This window comes from Monoraphidium neglectum (assembly GCF_000611645.1).
Source record: "Monoraphidium neglectum strain SAG 48.87 unplaced genomic scaffold scaffold00680, whole genome shotgun sequence".
Lineage (NCBI taxonomy): Eukaryota > Viridiplantae > Chlorophyta > Chlorophyceae > Sphaeropleales > Selenastraceae > Monoraphidium > Monoraphidium neglectum.
In genome coordinates, this window is record NW_014012948.1 from 3612 (window position 1) to 18928 (window position 15317).

Below are 15317 nucleotides of genomic sequence, written 5' to 3' on the forward strand. Positions count from 1 at the left end.
CCCCCCGCCACGGTCGGATGCTTGAGCACGCCTCCTGCCAGTAACAACCCCAACAATCGCCAGGCACCCAACACACGCACGCACACATACACATAACAGCATCACACACACACACATTGCGCCATCACAAACACACATCGCAGCATCACACCCACCTGCTTAAACGCCAGCTCAGCCTTGACCTGCGCGACCACCACCCCCGGCTTGTCTTTGCCCAGGGAACCCAGCGCCTTCTGCAGCGACGCCTGCACCTCGGCCGCCGTGGCCGCCGCCGCGTCCGCGCCCGCCTGCAGCTTCTCCCTCACGATCGTGAGGTTCTTCAGTTGAGGGATCGCCTTGGCCACCTGCTGCACCAGCGCCACCACCCCCTCGGGCACGACCTGCCCGCCCGCGGCCGCGGCCGCCTCCGTGCCCGGCGGCGCCGCGCCGAGCGTCTTGAGGGCAGAGTTGACCGCGGTCTGGTAGCTGGTGGTGGCCGAGGTGGCCAGCTCCTGCTTGTGCGCGGCCTCGGCCTGCAGCCGCTTGACCTCGCTGCTGGCGGCGGTGGCATTGGCCTCGGCGGCCAGGATTGCCTCCTTCTGATGCTTGTACTTGGCCTGTTGGTGGGCGTGGTGGCGGTGGTTTTTGTTGGGGGGGAAGTTGTTGGATGGCTTATGTGATTAAGTGATGGGAATGGTGGATGAGGGGAGCGTGCGGGTAGGCTGGAATGCTGGCCCGCCCACCTCCTGGATATATGTTGGACATTTAATCTGCCTCTCAATTTGCCCTGCGGACGCGTCACCCGCCCAGCGCGCCAGCTCAATCAGCAAACCCCTGACTCGCACGTGCTGGCCCCTGCAGGAATCACCGTCCCCGCGCCGCCCCTTGGGCCCCCAGGCTCATTTGTCGACCGTATACCTGGAGTGCATCAGTCTCGTTGAGGGCGAGGTTGAGGATCATCTTGATGCCCCCCATCTTCGCCTCCGCAAAGTCCTGCACCAGCGCCACCTTGCGTAGCCCCGCCTCCGCGACCGCCTTGAGCGCCTCGGCGTCGGCCACCCTGCGGGACGCCATTTCAAAGTCCGCTTTCGCCTCTATGATCGCCTCATCGATCAGCACCATCTGCTTATCCTTGTCGCCGGACGCGCGCGTCTTGTTGCCGAGGTCCGTGATCTGATCCAGCAGCGACTTCTTCTCCAGCTCGACCTTGACCAACGCCGCGACCGCGTCCTCCGCGGCCTGGACCTTGGCGCGCGCCTCGTCCTCCACGCTCGTGGCGGCGGCCGTGGCGGCCATGCTGCTGTTGAGCTGCCCCTGGAGCGCGTAGGCGGCGCTGCGCTGCAGCGACAGCGCGGCGCCGGCGAGCGACAGGCTGTTCTTTGCGGTGACGACGTCCTGCGACCGCATGTTTGAGGGGATGTGCAAAATCCACCGGGAAATAGGTTTGCACACAAGCCCTGCCAACAACTCCACCCGCCTCGTCTACTGCTCTGCTAGACCTGCCGGCTCACACAAGGCCACTTCAGAGTCCAAGCCACCTCAAAAACCCTGCTGCCACTGGATGCCGTTTCCCCATGTGTCCTCTCCCTCAACAGGGCAGGCCCACCTGCCCAAGCTGCAGCACTTTCTGGTTGGCGCGCGCCACCGCGGCCAGCAGCTCCTGGTACTGCGCCTGAAGCGTCTCGACCGCCGCCGCGCGCTGGCTGGCCAGCAGCGCAGCAGCATCGCGCTCCTTCTGGGAGGCGTCCACCTGGTTCTTGGCAAAGTACACCTCCAGGGCCGCCTTGCGGATGGCTTCCTTGGCCGCGATCGACTGCGATGTAAATTGATGTGGGCGGTTGCCGGCTCGGTGCCACTCGCGCCATTTTGCGCCGACCAGTCTGCAGGCTGCGCCGGAGTCTCCCATATAGGCTTGTGTGATTGGTGGTGCGTCTCACTACAGGACGTGCAGAAGTGAACATGTTGCTGTGCACTCAATACGCATATATCAAAATCAATTGCTCACCTGACTGGCGACCGATTCAGGCACATTGTCATTGGTCACAAACTCTGCCATCTTGGCCAGCTGGATGATGACGTCACCATACAGTCACATCCATGTCAGCAGGGAGTTTGCAGCATGATCAATGCGTACAACATAAGGGCATGGATTATATGCTTTCCTTCGTCAGCGAACACACACGTGCTGTTCACGTGTGTCCTGCACAACGGGCCAGGCCGCAAGCACAACGGCTCGCTAGCGCAACACTTGCACTCCCATCCCGGAAGGCATCACTGGACATGCCGAGCTGCCGGGTCACCTAAAACAGGCCTGCAGCGACGCCTCCATCCTCTACACAAGCCACTGCAGAGCTACAAGCACAGCCCTCCTCCCGCGCGACGTCTCCACAACCCAAGCCCCCCTGCACCCCCGGCCCCGTGGGCCCCCAAGGCGCCGCACCTGCTTGAGCTGGGCGTCCACTCCCTCAGAGTCAGCAGACCCCAGCGCCGCGTCCACCGCGTCCTCCGCCGCGTTCCACGCCGCCTCTGCCGCCGCCGCCGCGTTGTCCGCCTCCACAACCTTCTGGTCCGCCGCCCTCACCGCCTGCAGCGCCGCCTGCGCCTCGGCCGTCAGGTTGTTGACCCGCTGCTGCAGCGCCTGCACGCCTTCCGCGAAGCCGCCGCCGCCGGTCAGGCGCTCCACCAGCTGCTCGGCCGCCGCAAGCTTGGCGGGCGCGCCCAGCACCTCGGCGCGCTTCTCTGAGAGGGTCGCCGCGGCTGCCGCCAGCGTCGCATTGGCGGCGGCCTCAGCAGCGCGTGTCTCGTTGAGTGTCTTCTGCGCAGCCTGCGGGTGTGTACGCGCATATGTGCCAGAAGTTTGTGGGCTCATAAGACTCCGGCACAGGTATGCGGCGTGGCACCTCGGGCAGCAGGCGCCCTTGGACGGCCACTCAGGCCACACATGCCTGCAGTCTCAGCATCTCCTATGCAGCACACAGCTCTGAATCCCGATCAACACCACCGCGCCCACCGTGAGCTTCGCCTTCGCCGCCTTGATGCCCGCGCTTGCCGCCAGCATGGCAGACCCCTTGGCCGCGCCCTGCGCATGCTTGAGAGCCGCCTCCGCCGCCGAGAGTGCCGCCTGCTCGCGCTGCACCACCAGCCCCGCGGCGGCCGCCGCGTCGCGCGCCGCAGAGTAGGTTCCCTGCATACCTTGGATTGTGTACTTGGCCTGCTCAACCTGGTGGGCGCCCGTGGCGACGAGGTTCCCGAGGTCTGCGGCGGCGCGCCGCGCGGCGGCGAGGTCGATGTCCGACCCCGCCGACTTGGCGCGCGCGGTGGCCAGCGCCTGCTCCGCGGCCGCCAGTTTCGCGTTCGCCGCCTTGGACGCGGCGCGTGCGGCTTTGGCGGCCCCGGCCCCAAGCGCCGCGGCCTCCTTGGCCGCCTCGAGCGCTTTGTCCGCAGCCGCCTTCTGCGCAACCGCGCCGTCCAGCGCCTGCTGCGCCGCCGCGAGCCGCGCTTTGGCCGACGACAGCGCCCGGTGCGCGGCGACGCTGGTGCTGTTGGCGAGCGCGACCTCCGCGCGCAGCGTCGCCTCGCGCGACCGCGCGAGCGACAGCTGCGCGTGCTGTACGGCCAGCGCCTTCTCGAGGCTCGACAGCTGCCTGGCCGCGGTGTCCGACGCGGCGCGCGCGCTCTCGAGGCTCTTGCCCGCCGCGTCGGCCTCGGCCGTAAGCGCGCCCAGCGTGTCGTTCGCGGCCTTGGCGGCGGCCCTGAGGTCGTCCAGCTGCTCGGCGGCCGCCTCCAGCGCCTGCGCGGCCTGCAGCCGGCTGCTGGTCGCGCCGCTCAGGCGCAGCTGGACCTTCTGCTTCGCGGCCGCCGCGCTGGCGGCGGCCTTCTGGGCGGACACCACGTCGGCGCGGGTGAAGTCGACCTTCATGCGGGACGCGGCCAGCTCGGCCTGCCTCTCTGCAGGGTCGCAGGCGAAAATGTGCGGTGGTGCAGGTTCAAGGGTGCGGCGGGCCTCTGATTACTTGCAAGGCAGCGGTTTGTGCACGAGCGGCTGCACAGCGGCTCCGCCAGGTGTGATGGTACCGCAAACAATTTATAATTTCCCTCCTGCTGCAAGGGTCCTGGGCCGCTGGCTGACCGTCTGCGTGCCAGCGACTCACTCCAGACTTCGCCCGATGCCGCCGTCAGCGTCAGCCGGGCCTGCGACAGGCTGATCTCGGCGGCCTGGCACGCCTGGATGCCAGAGATCGACGAATTGAAGGTCTTGGATATCTGCAGGACAGCATAGTCGAATGTTGTACAGTGACCGCGACTAAGACTGGCAGGATTTGGAAGTGCTTTGCCCTACCCCCAGATTGGCCGACGCACGTTGACAGCAAGTAGTCACAAACGCCCTTATCGAGACCTGCAGCGGCGCATGCCGCTCATGACCCAGCGAGCTTCCGCATGAGTGCATGCCGATGTCTATAAATCCCTCCACCACAGCTCACTTCAGCCAATTTGCCGGCCAGGCCGCTGAGCTTGAACTTGCCCCACGTGCTCTCTGCGTGCCCCTCGCAGCACAGCGCCGCTGTTCCACGGCGGCCAGAACGACGTGTGAATGGATTTGATCAGTTTTGTCAAGTAATTCAAGATTTTGTGTGCAAGCGGATTGCCAAAACCCCGCGGCCTGACTCACCGACGAGTACCAACAGGGCCAGCGCGCGCCCCGGAGGGGCTTTGCGCCCCATGTCTGTGCCAAGTTCACCACCAGATGTGTATCCTCTATCAGTAATGAGTGCTGGTGCCTACTCCCCGTGCCAAACGTGCCCAAGTGGCGAGCGAAGATGCTCGACGAGCGGTCCTGGTCTAGTATGCCGCGATATTCGCGCATAAGAATGAGCAAATGCACTGATCACGATCAGCTAGCAAGCTCAAACACAGCCGGGTGGCATGCCTATGGTTGCCAGGATGTTGCAGAGCAGCTGCCGTTTTACTGTCTCCTGCCGGCAGCGCGCCATGCAGCAAGCGCGCGCCTGCCACACCATCGTCATGCACGCTGCTACTGCATGTGCGCGCCCTCAAACGATGCACGCCAATTTACTCCATCTGCTTGCGTGCCCGGCGCGGCGTCGGGGGGGGGGGTGATCGATGGAAACCATGAGGCACGTTCTTTTGTCAGCTCCCCTCTCATTGTACCCCTTTGGGCCTGCCGACTTGCCGCACATCGTCTCAGGCTCCTCAGTAGCCATGAGTTTCAACATGCATCTGGCTTGCTGCCCAAAGACTCCAGAAAAAAGGGATGAAACAAGGAAAACGATTGACTCTCTCCAACACAGCAAAGCCTTGCAGGCCGCACGGCACACGATTACTTGAGCCTGCGGGGCGTAGCAACGTCGGAGTGTTGCAGTGACCACCAGAAACAAGCGTTCTCAGCCGGCGCTGCAGCAAGCTGGCGTCAAGGCCAGACAGAATCCAGGGGTGAGCGAACCGGAGCGGAGCATATGGAGCGGGGCCAAGTGGTCGATCAAGGTCTGTCAGAGCTTTAAAGCCAACTCACTTTCTCAGGACATACTTCTCCCTGATCTGGCGCTGCGTCATCAACAGCTTGTCAACGGGCGCAACCTGCATAAGGAGGGGCCGCGAGGGTGATTCACGTGAGGCGACTCGGAGCGCGACAGGGAGTGCGCAGGCACAGACAGGGATGGCAGGCACGCGGATGCCTGGGCCGCCGCATGCCTCGCGAGGCCGGGCCCGAGGGGACCAGCAGCCGCGCTGCAAGGCACACGGGCAGCTGCCTCGTCACGCCATGGGCCGCAAACAGATGGCAGCCGCCTGCCACGGCGCCGTGCCCTGCCGCGTCGTGCCCAGGGCGCCCCCTTGCGGCTCACGTCGGCCCATGGGATTTTCCGGGAGGCCTGCAAGGGCGCGTGCGGTGGGCGGCGATAGGTGGGGGTTGATGGGGCAGGCACAGGGGTGCACCCTGCAAAGCCACCTGAAAGTGGCGAGGAGGCGGGCAAACCCCTGGAAAAAACAGTATTTCCTTGCGAAGTGTAATCACACACATCATCAATGAGCGTGTATCGCTTCACGCTCATGGCTGGGCTCAGCAAGCCCCGCCGCCACTGCCACCGCCGCTGCAGCAGTGCAACCCGACATGCACAGCGTGAGCAGCCAGCCTGCAGCTGCCGCTGCCGGCCTGTCGGCCTGTCGGCTCACCCTGTACTCCGCTATGAGCTGCGGCATCTTGGCCATGGCGTCCTTGATGCGCGCCTGCCTGTCGCGCCGCTCCACCTCGCGCTTGTGGCCCTTCTGGCGGCCGTCTCGGTACGGCAGGTCATTCTTAGGTATGCCTGGGACGATGTGCTCGTATGGCCAGTCCCTTTGTGTGCATGCGTGTGACGTTGTGTATGTTGTTGTGCGTGAGGCGGGCGAAGGGGTGAGAGTCGGCTGTGAAAGGGGCGCGAACCAGCCGTCCATATGAGCTGCGCGGTTGCGGGGGCAGGATTGAGTTGCAGCAGTAGCATCGTATTGATGCCATCTGCTGGACTCTCGCGACCCCTATGCCCCACCTATGGCTACAGGAAGCGGGGTGCGGGCAGTGGCGCATCTTGCAAGCCATGACTGCGAAAGGCATGGCCTGGGCTCTGCACGCTGGGCCTCTCGATACTCACTTGCCCTCCGCCAGCCACTGGTGCCGGACTTCCATCGCCTTGCGGCGTGACACGATGGGCGGCAGCCAAATGTTGGCATTCGTGCCAACCTTGCGCACACGCAGCGCCGCCTCGCCCAACCTGCGAAGGATGTGTGCCATGCTGCCGCTTAGCGGCCGCTGTCGCCGCTGCCCTGCTGCCGTTCCTCGCCAATCAGTTGCTGACACCAGGCCTATGTGTGCCCCGCTGCGGTGATCTGAGGGCACAATGATCAAGGCCGCGTGTGCAAGGTCGGATGATGGCAGCGTTGATGCGAGTTTTAGACTTGTACGATCGAAACCACTGTGCTCGATGTGTATTACCGTACTGACCTCAGCACAAGCAGCACACGTTCATCACTTTCAACGACAGCACCTTCACGCATACGCGGGCAGTCGCATTTTGTTATTCACAACCACTCGTTTGCTTGTAAAATGATACAGCTTCACCTAGGTTTTGGCACCCGTGATCTCTAGTCTTCACAAGTATCACCTGCCGCCTGCATCAGAAAAGGACGAAAGTGATCACACTTAACCTCAACTTGCCGATGGCGGCCGCCGCAGAGGCCCGTGCAGCGCTCCGCCGCCTGCTGCGCGCCATCGACGCGCGCCTGACGCGCGTCGCCGGGAACACACAATGGCGCGACTATGCTCTCCGCGAGTTCCGGCGCGGCGGGGCGAAAGCGCAGCGCAACCCGGCAGAGGTGCAGCAGGGGTTGCAGCTGGCAAGGGACTATGCTGAGCTCATTGACAACATACACCACCACCGGGTGGGTAGCACATGGGCAGGCGTCCTGGCCGCAGCCGCACATGTTGGCTGCCGTTGGGGAGCGCCGATGACGTCCAGGCGCGATATGCCACATTGCTTGCTTGACGAACTGAAGAGATTGGTGCTGTACCAGAAACGGCCTCTACTCCAGTGTAGGCCCCGCGGCAGCACGCCATGAGTGCTGCTACTGCCGCAGGGCTTTCTGGTCGACCTGCCCCCCACCGATGCCCTGCCCTGAACACGCACACGTCTGGGCACCCCCCTCTCATCGCCACTCAGGAGCTACTGAGGAGCTATAACCTGGGCCTGGACGGAGACGAGCGCAACAAGCGCATGGTGGAGGCCACTGCGCGGCGCGTTGGTTTCGCGATGCCGAACGAGGAGAAGCCGCCCCCACGGCGCAAGGGCGGTGCGGCGGGCCAGGGGCAGCTGCACGTGGCGGCTGGGGGGCAGGAGGGAGCGGCTAGCGGCGAGGGCTGGCAGCAGCAGCAGCAGCAGCAGCAGCAGCAGCAGCAGCAGCAGCAGCAGGAGGCAGCGTTGCAACAGCAGCCAGAACCGTCACCACAACAGCAGCAAGCTGCACCTGACGTTGGCACTGACGGCGGGACACCGCGCGCGGCGGCGGTTGGATAAGGCTGCAAAAAGAAACCCTTTGAATCTGTCAAAGCAGTGCTGCAAGACGCACTCTCTGCATACAGCTGTCGAATGCAACAGGACCAGACTAGTACCAGACATCATACATGGTAATGCTTCCAGGACTCAAGGTGGTGATGTATTACGCGACGCAATGCAGCCAGCGCGAAAGGCTCCACCCATGCTGGCAGCCCGCACAAACGCATGCCCCCTTCCCGTTCACTCGCCGTCTCCCTTGTCGCTGCCGCCGCCGCCATCTCCGCGGCCGTCGCGGGGACGCCCGACAGCGCCGCCCTCGCCAGAGCCCTTGGCCTCATGCTCAGTGGCGCCGCCCTCCCCGTTCTCTGCCGCCTCCACGCCCTCCTCCAGCCGCGCCTCCGCCTCTGCGCCAGCCTCGTGCCGCTCCTCCTTCTGCTTCGAGTCGCCCTTGGCGCCAGCGTCGTCGTCGCGCCCAGCGCTGGACGAGCGCCGCCTGAAACGTGGAAGGGGGCCACAAAAGCAGCGCAAGGGTTGTGTACTGGCAGTGGACCCGGCCGAAATTTATGCTCAGAAGCCGGCGGGGCAAGCGCAACTCATACCCGCTGGCGCTTGCATCACCGAGGCGCGCCACGCCGCTAAAAGTCATACGGCAAGCAGCTCCCGCCAGAACCCGCCAGTTGCCCCTCGCACACCTGCCCTCGGCCTCCGGCCTGGGGCTGAGAGACGCCCTGCGCTTGGGGCTGGCCCCCCTGTCCTTGTCGCGGCCGGCCGGGCTCCTGGCTGGGGAGCGGCTTTGGCTTTGGCTGCGGTTGCGGCTGCGGCTGCGGCTGCGGCTACGGCGGCGCTCCTTTTTGGACTTGCGTTCCTCCCTGGAGCGCTTGTGCTCCTTGCCGCGCTCCTCCTTGCGCGACCGCCCCTCCTTGCGGGAGCGCTCCTCCCTCTGCGGCCGCTCCTCCGCCCCGCGCTCATCGCGCCCCTGCCGCTCCTCCCCACGCGACCCCTCCGGCTCCCTGCGCGCCCGCTCCCTGCTGCCGCCCCTCCTGTCCCTGCCGCGGCTGCCGCTGCGGGCGCGCTCCCTGTCGCGCCGCCGGTCGCCGCTGCGGCTGCGCCGCCGCCGCCGCTCGCCGCTGCGGCTGCGGCTGCGGCTCCGCTTCTTGCCCCTATCAGACCTCGGCCCCTCGCGGTCCCGCTCGCGGTCGCGGTCGCGGTCGCGGCCGCCGCGGCCCCTGCTCCTGCTCCTGCTGCGGCTCCTGCCCCTGCTGCGCGTCTCGTCACCGCGGGCGAGGCCGCGGCCGCGGTCCCGTGCCTCCTCCACCGCCGCAGTCGTTGCATTCGGCTCCTCACCGCCCGCCGGCGGCGGGCCCGGCGGCGGCCCCGGGAGCGTCTCCCCTTTGTCGCGGTCCCACCGGCTGCCGCGCCCCGCCGCGCGCGGCGCGGCCGACAGCGCGGGCGGAGGCGGGTAGGAGGCAGCAAGCACCGCGGCCTGCGCGGCGAGCAAGGCGGCGCGCTCCCTCTCCGCCTCCTCGCGCTTGCGACGGATCGTCTCCTGCGCGGGGGGCGACGCGCCGAGCCTCAAGTCTTGGTTGGGTCGGTGCTAGCGGCCCGCCAGGGACGCACTTCCCCCCTCGCGTTTTGCAGACGACTGCGGCGCGTCCATGGCTTGAGATAACCCACATGAGCACTGCATTTGACTGAGATGCCCCTCCCGCCTGACACCACAAACCCACCCCAACCTACGCACAAAGGGCCCGCCACACCGACGAAATCCTCCCACCCGGCCAGCCGGCCGCACCCCGCTGACCTGTATCTCCGCCTCCGCCTCCCTCTTAACCCTGAGCTCCTCCGCCTTGGCGTCCAGCAGCTGCTGCGGCACGCCGGCCTCGTTGTTGCTGGCGCTGTGCAGCAGCGACCACAGCTCCTTCATGAAGAGGCCCGTGTTCTTCTCAAGGCACGGCTGCAGCTGCACGTGAAGAAGCTTCGGGTCCATCTGGCGGGCCGGCGGCCCCGACGAGGGGGCGGAGGGCGCCGCGGGAGGGGGGGTGCGGCGGCGCGGGAAGGGGGGCAGGGCGCGACTGGTGGGTGGGGCGGAAGGGGGTGCCGTCAGTGGGCAGCGGGAGGCTGAGGACAGGGCCCGGCAGGTGGCAGCAAGGAGGTGCAACAGCGTTCGCCCATCACTCCTAGAGGCGGCTAAGCAAGCTGCAAGCCGTGGTGCAGCAGCAGGCCTCCGGGTACATGCCTTGCCCCAACCATTCCTGTGGCTGCCTGCCCGGCTCCCTCCCTGACGCGCCTCTATCCTCCTTGACGCAAGCTCTCCTATGCCTCGGCCCTCCTCAGTGTCCCCCCTGCTGGTCTTCCCCTCACCCTTTCGTCGATGAGGTAGTTGTGAATAGTCCCAATCAGCAACTCCTCCTCAATGCCCAGCAGCTCCGTCACCCGCTTGGCGATCCACTCCTGGGGCGCGAGTCGAGTCGAGTGTGGGCAATGCTGACAGGGTCAACGACGGATGAAACATGAGCGGCCCTTGCAACAGGCCCCCTGAATGGGCCGGCCGCAAGAGCCCGGGGCTGAGCAGAGGTGCGCGATGGCCGCACCGCGGACTGGTGATGCTGTCGGTGGGTGCGCGGCGCAGAGCGCGAACGCGTCACGGATGCAGCAGCGATGGTTCCAGTGCGTCCTGGCTGCGCCCGCACCTTCATCACGGGCCAGTTGACGCGGTCGTAGTTCACCGACAGAGAGAGCTCAGCCGGGAACTTCATCTGCTTGAGCGCCTTCTTCTGCTTGCTACAGGCCAGGAGCAAAACACGGGGGGGAAGGGGGGGCAGGCGGATCAGGACAAAGCTTCTGCTGCTGTTGCGGGCAGTGGCCCTGCCAAAACACCTGCAGCCCCTATGTTGGCAACAAGGGACGCAATGAACATGAGCTACAGCACCTACTTGGAGAAGCGGGCATCCTGCTCGAGGCTGATGCCTCTGAAGCCACCAAGACCAGCCATTTCCCCGCCCAGAGGCAGCGTGGGCGCACGCCCGCTGCAATGGGGGACCTATGCAGCGCCTGGTGGAGGACTGGCGGCCTTGCAGTCACCAACGGGCTTGATAAGAGTCAGAAATACGCTGACAAGGATGGAGAGGCAGGCGCAGCGCGGACGGTCTGAACGATGTCAGATCAGCGTCCGGGTCACCGCCCGAACGAAAAGAAGTAACGTGGTTAAGAAAAGTCTCACCGCAGCAAACATATACGTGTACGTGTTACGCCTCGGATACAGCAGTGCTGCAGGCACCGTGCATCAACTCGGTTGCTTGTGGTTGAGCCCGTGACCTGCCTCGCAGCGCTCCTCAGTGGGAAGGAGCGGCGATTCATAAGCCTCCATCCGTCGCTTGGCTGCTTCAGCTGACCTCTAGTACCTTGATCTGGGCACCACACCGCCGTCGCTAGGCGTAGGAGGCAACCAGGCACAATGAACCCCGCTAAGCTGACAGTGGCTCAGCTGAAGAATGAGCTCAAGGAGCGCGGGCTGGAGCAGACGGTGAGGGCCGGCGGGTGCTTTCGGGGTTGTGGGACAGCCGGGGCCGCGAGCCAGGCAGCAGCAGGGACTAGAAAACGGTGGTACGATCTTGGAGGTCACGTGAGTGCAGGGTGCTTGGACGAAGCAGCAGGGTGCGTGCGTACAAGCGGCAACACCGCCCTCACAGCGGTTGCTGCGGACGCGCGGCGGCTCCCTGCCACCTCAACACACGGCAGGGCCTAAAAGCTGAGCTGATAGAGAGGCTGCAGGGCGCACTTGATGCCGAAGCGGCGGGCGACGGCGGTGCTGGCGAGGGTGAGCCGGCTTCCAACGGCGATGCCGGCCCTGCCGGCGAGGCAAGCGCTGATGCAGGCGCTGACGAGGGCGCCGACGGCCAGCAGCAGGAGCAACAGCAGCAGCAGGGAGAGGAAGGCGGCGACGCGCCGATGGCCGAAGCCGAGCAACAGGAGGGGCCGGCCGCCGACGACGGCGATGGAAGCGGGCAGCCGCACGAAGAGGTCCAGCAGGACCAACAGCAGCAGCAAGAGCAGGAGGGCGATGCCGGGCCGCAGCAGGCGGATGCGGGCGACACGGCCGACGCCGCCAAAGGCGAGGAGGCCCTCTCACCCACTGCCGCGGCCGCAGCCGCCGCCGAGGCTGCGGCGGAGGCCGCCGCCAAGGCGGAGGCCGCCAAGCAGCGCGAGCGGGAGCGCGAACGCGAGCGCGCGCGCCAGCGCGAGCGCGAGCGGTCGCCGTCGGGCCGGCCCAAGGGGCCGCGGGCGGAGCTGCCCAAGCCGCCGTCGCTGCCGCTGGGGCGCGCTGCGGAGTGGCAGCGCATGGAGATCCCGCAGGCTTGGATCCCGCAGCCGCTGCTCAAGGTGAGTGGCGCATGCGAAGCGCAGTAACTGTGTCCCCCCCGCCCACACACACACACACACACACACACACACACACATAAACACCCTGCCTGACATGCGCTCACATCAGCTGTCCTTGAGCTGCCGGTTGAAGCCGCCCCCTGCGAGCAGCGGCCGCCCGTGCTCGCTGCCCTGCTGCTAACGGTGGCCGACTCTGTGCCCCCTGGCCACGCGCGCCGCTGCCTGCCGCCCCTTCCAGGTGAGCCCCATCCCCGCCGAGGCGACGGACGGCGAGGTGACCGCCGCGCTGCAGGCCGCGGGGCTGCCGCTGGCACGCGTGGACGTTGAGCCGGCCGGCGCGACCGCCAAGCGCGCGGCCTGGGTGCGCCTCGTCGCGCCCGAGCTGCCGTGGCACAGCGAGGGGTTGCCCTACCACCTGCAGCCGGCGGTGGAGGCGGCCTGCGCCGCGCCGCTCGCCGGCGCCGCCGAGGCCGCCGAGGCCGCGGCCGCGGCGGCGGCGGCTGCAGCGGCCGCCGAGGAGGGCGCCGCAGCTGCGGAGGGCGGCGCGGAGGGCGGGGAGGGCGGCGCGGCCGCAGGGAGCGGCGGCAAGCGCAAGGGTGAGGACGAGGAGGGCGGCGATGCTTCGAAGCTGGAGGGCCCGCGCGAGGGCGACGCGGCGGGCGAGGTGTATGCGACGCCGACGTCCCCGCGCCGCAAGGCCGGGCCGCTGGAGGAGGTGACCGACGGGGACGCGTGGCGCGTGGCGCGCGAGTACGCGGGCGTACTGGGCGGCGTGGAGCTGGAGGTTCGCGGGGAGAAGGTGGCCGTCGACGCACCGCTGGCGCAGGTGAGGGGGCGCGCCGCAGGGCCTTGGGTCTCAGGCCAGCGCGGCGGTGGTTGTACGGGCGGGCGGCGGCGGGCCTGCCGGTCTTGAGGCTGTGGCGCACGCATGTCGCGGCCGCCATCCGTCGCGGCGCACCCAACCCTTGCCCCAGCCAACCGTCCGGCGGACTCAACCGCCTTTGTAACCGCCTCAACCGCCCCGCGCCAGGTCTCGCTGTTTGTCAACCACCTGGCCAGCGACGACGACGACGCGCTGCTGTCAGAGATGGCCGCCTATGGCGACGTCGTCCGCGCCTTTGTTGTCCGTGCGCCCGCCGAGGACGGCAGCGGCGCGCCCGGCCGCAGCAAGGGCTACGGGTTTGTTGAGTTTGCGGTGCCGTCGGGCGCCAAGGCGGCGCTGCGGGCGCTGGAGGAGCGATATGATGCGGAGAGGAAGCGGCTGAGGGCTCTGGAGGACGCGTATTACGATGAGAGGGTCAGGTGCGTGCGTGTGCGTGTGTGTGTGTGTGTGTGTGTTTGTGTGTGTGTTTTGATGTTGACACAGCAGTTGACAATGAGGCTTTCCAAAAGCTACCCAACAAGCACTCGTGCAGCTTTGGGTGAGAAGCTCTAGACCAATTTCATGACCCGGCCTTGCGGAAGCCGGCGGCACGGGCCGGCATGGCACCACCCCAAAGGTGGCGCATGAGCAGCCATCTGGTGTTCGAGGTGCCCGCCGCGCCACACCACTGCCGCCGCCACACTCCCGTCGGCTGACGCCGCTGCCGTCGCAACCCCTGTCGGCCCCGCACCCTCTGTGTCACCCCGGCACCCTCCCGCAGCCTGCGCCAGCGGCTGCACGACGAATTGAAGAAGAAGGAAGAGGAAGAGGAGGCCAAGGCTAAGGCGGAGGCAGCTGCCAAGGCGGCTGCCGAGGCTGAGGTAAAGGCCCAAGCCGAGGCGGAGGCGAAGGCGGCGGCGGAGGCCAAGGCGAAGGAGGAGGCCGAGGCAAAGGCGGCAGAGGCGGCGGCAAAGGAGGGCGAGGAGGGGGCCGAGAAAGAGGAGGCCAAAGAGGGTGGCGAGGATGTTAAGGAGGGCGGAGACGTGGCCGCAGCGGCCGCGGCGCCAGTGCCAGCGGCTGCAGCGGCGCCTGTCAAGTCGCCCGCGCCGGCCAAGTCCCCCGCGGCCGGGCGGCACGAGACGCACGCGGAGCGCGCGCGGCGCGAGCGCGAGGCGCGGGAGAAGCAGCGGGAGGCGGAGCGCGCGCAGAAGGAGAAGGACAGGGAGAGGGAGCGGCGGCTGCGCGAGGTGGTGGCGGAGGAGGTCGCCAAGCTGGCGCCGCCGCCGGGGCCGGAGCAGCTGGTGGGGGGGTGCGCGGCGCGGGGCGCTGACGGGGCCGCTGCATCAAGCAGGGGGCCCCATAAACGTTCGCGCGCGGCCGCATCGTCCCTGCCTCTTTGTTTCCCGCGGCCCCTTGTCCGACGCGACACGCAGCGCTGGTGTTGAACTAGCAATCACCCTATCTCATCAAACACCCCACCTTTTGCACTTCAAGCCTCGCACACGCACATGCGCGCGCACACCTACTTTCACACACGCACGCACGCACGCACCCGCCCCCTGTGCCCCCACAGCTGACGATCCGCCGCGCCGAGTGGAGCTACCCCCGCACCGTGCCGGAGCTGTTTGCGACGCAGCTGCACGTCGCCGGCCTCGCACGCGGCAAGCCCGTGTCGTCGGACGACGTGAGGGGCGTGTTTGCGCACTTTGGCTGGGTGCACGCGGTGTACGTGCCGCGCGACCAGTACAGGTGGGGGTGCGCACGCGCATGGGAAGGAGGGGGCCGCGGGTGGCCAGCTGCCGTTGGCACGGGCGCTGCGGCTTGGGACGCGCGGGGCGTGGGGGTAAATGAGCGTGCGTTGGCTGCCCTGTTGCAAGGCGGGTGCGGCTCCTTTGTTCATGCCGCGCTCTTTGCACCTACAGCGCCCGCGCTGACCCGTGCGCGTTGTCGTCACTCACGGTCGACGCGGGCCCACGGAGCGGCACATACGGGCTCACGCACTGACACATCAATGCAGCGCACACATACACACACTCATGCACGCACGCGCGCGC

At 67.0% G+C, this 15317-nt stretch overlaps 5 protein-coding genes across 5 annotated transcripts in view; 2 read left to right on the plus strand and 3 right to left on the minus strand.

The window, feature by feature from the left end:
- MNEG_4779 (hypothetical protein) overlaps window positions 1-4700 on the minus strand; it is a gene marked incomplete at both ends in the record, with an annotated part of 7275 nt that extends 2575 nt beyond the window's left edge. The window contains 9 exons of the mRNA XM_014046739.1: window positions 156-596; window positions 898-1374; window positions 1586-1792; window positions 1985-2044; window positions 2420-2803; window positions 2990-3927; window positions 4131-4242; window positions 4461-4540; window positions 4649-4700. Of these exons, the coding sequence (XP_013902193.1) occupies window positions 156-596; window positions 898-1374; window positions 1586-1792; window positions 1985-2044; window positions 2420-2803; window positions 2990-3927; window positions 4131-4242; window positions 4461-4540; window positions 4649-4700 (2751 nt within the window). The remainder of the gene's footprint in view (window positions 1-155; window positions 597-897; window positions 1375-1585; window positions 1793-1984; window positions 2045-2419; window positions 2804-2989; window positions 3928-4130; window positions 4243-4460; window positions 4541-4648) is intronic.
- A 617-nt stretch (window positions 4701-5317) lies between these two features.
- MNEG_4780 (hypothetical protein) lies at window positions 5318-6763 on the minus strand (the record flags this gene model as incomplete). The annotated part of the gene is made up of 4 exons (XM_014046740.1): window positions 5318-5327; window positions 5510-5574; window positions 6169-6331; window positions 6624-6763. The coding sequence occupies 4 exons, from the start codon at window positions 6761-6763 to the stop codon at window positions 5318-5320; spliced, it is 378 nt and encodes a 125-aa protein (XP_013902194.1).
- A 425-nt stretch (window positions 6764-7188) lies between these two features.
- On the plus strand, window positions 7189-8042 carry MNEG_4781 (hypothetical protein; the record flags this gene model as incomplete). Its single annotated transcript, XM_014046741.1, has 2 exons — window positions 7189-7410; window positions 7689-8042. The coding sequence occupies 2 exons, from the start codon at window positions 7189-7191 to the stop codon at window positions 8040-8042; spliced, it is 576 nt and encodes a 191-aa protein (XP_013902195.1).
- Window positions 8043-8261: 219 nt separating this feature from the next.
- Window positions 8262-11013, minus strand: MNEG_4782 (Serine/arginine repetitive matrix protein 1; the record flags this gene model as incomplete). The annotated part of the gene is made up of 6 exons (XM_014046742.1): window positions 8262-8514; window positions 8714-9567; window positions 9823-10008; window positions 10383-10472; window positions 10712-10802; window positions 10955-11013. The coding sequence occupies 6 exons, from the start codon at window positions 11011-11013 to the stop codon at window positions 8262-8264; spliced, it is 1533 nt and encodes a 510-aa protein (XP_013902196.1).
- A 462-nt stretch (window positions 11014-11475) lies between these two features.
- On the plus strand, window positions 11476-15267 carry MNEG_4783 (hypothetical protein; the record flags this gene model as incomplete). The annotated part of the gene is made up of 7 exons (XM_014046743.1): window positions 11476-11544; window positions 11760-12401; window positions 12640-13227; window positions 13432-13703; window positions 14045-14564; window positions 14837-15012; window positions 15186-15267. The coding sequence occupies 7 exons, from the start codon at window positions 11476-11478 to the stop codon at window positions 15265-15267; spliced, it is 2349 nt and encodes a 782-aa protein (XP_013902197.1).
- Between the last annotated feature and the right edge of the window lie 50 nt (window positions 15268-15317).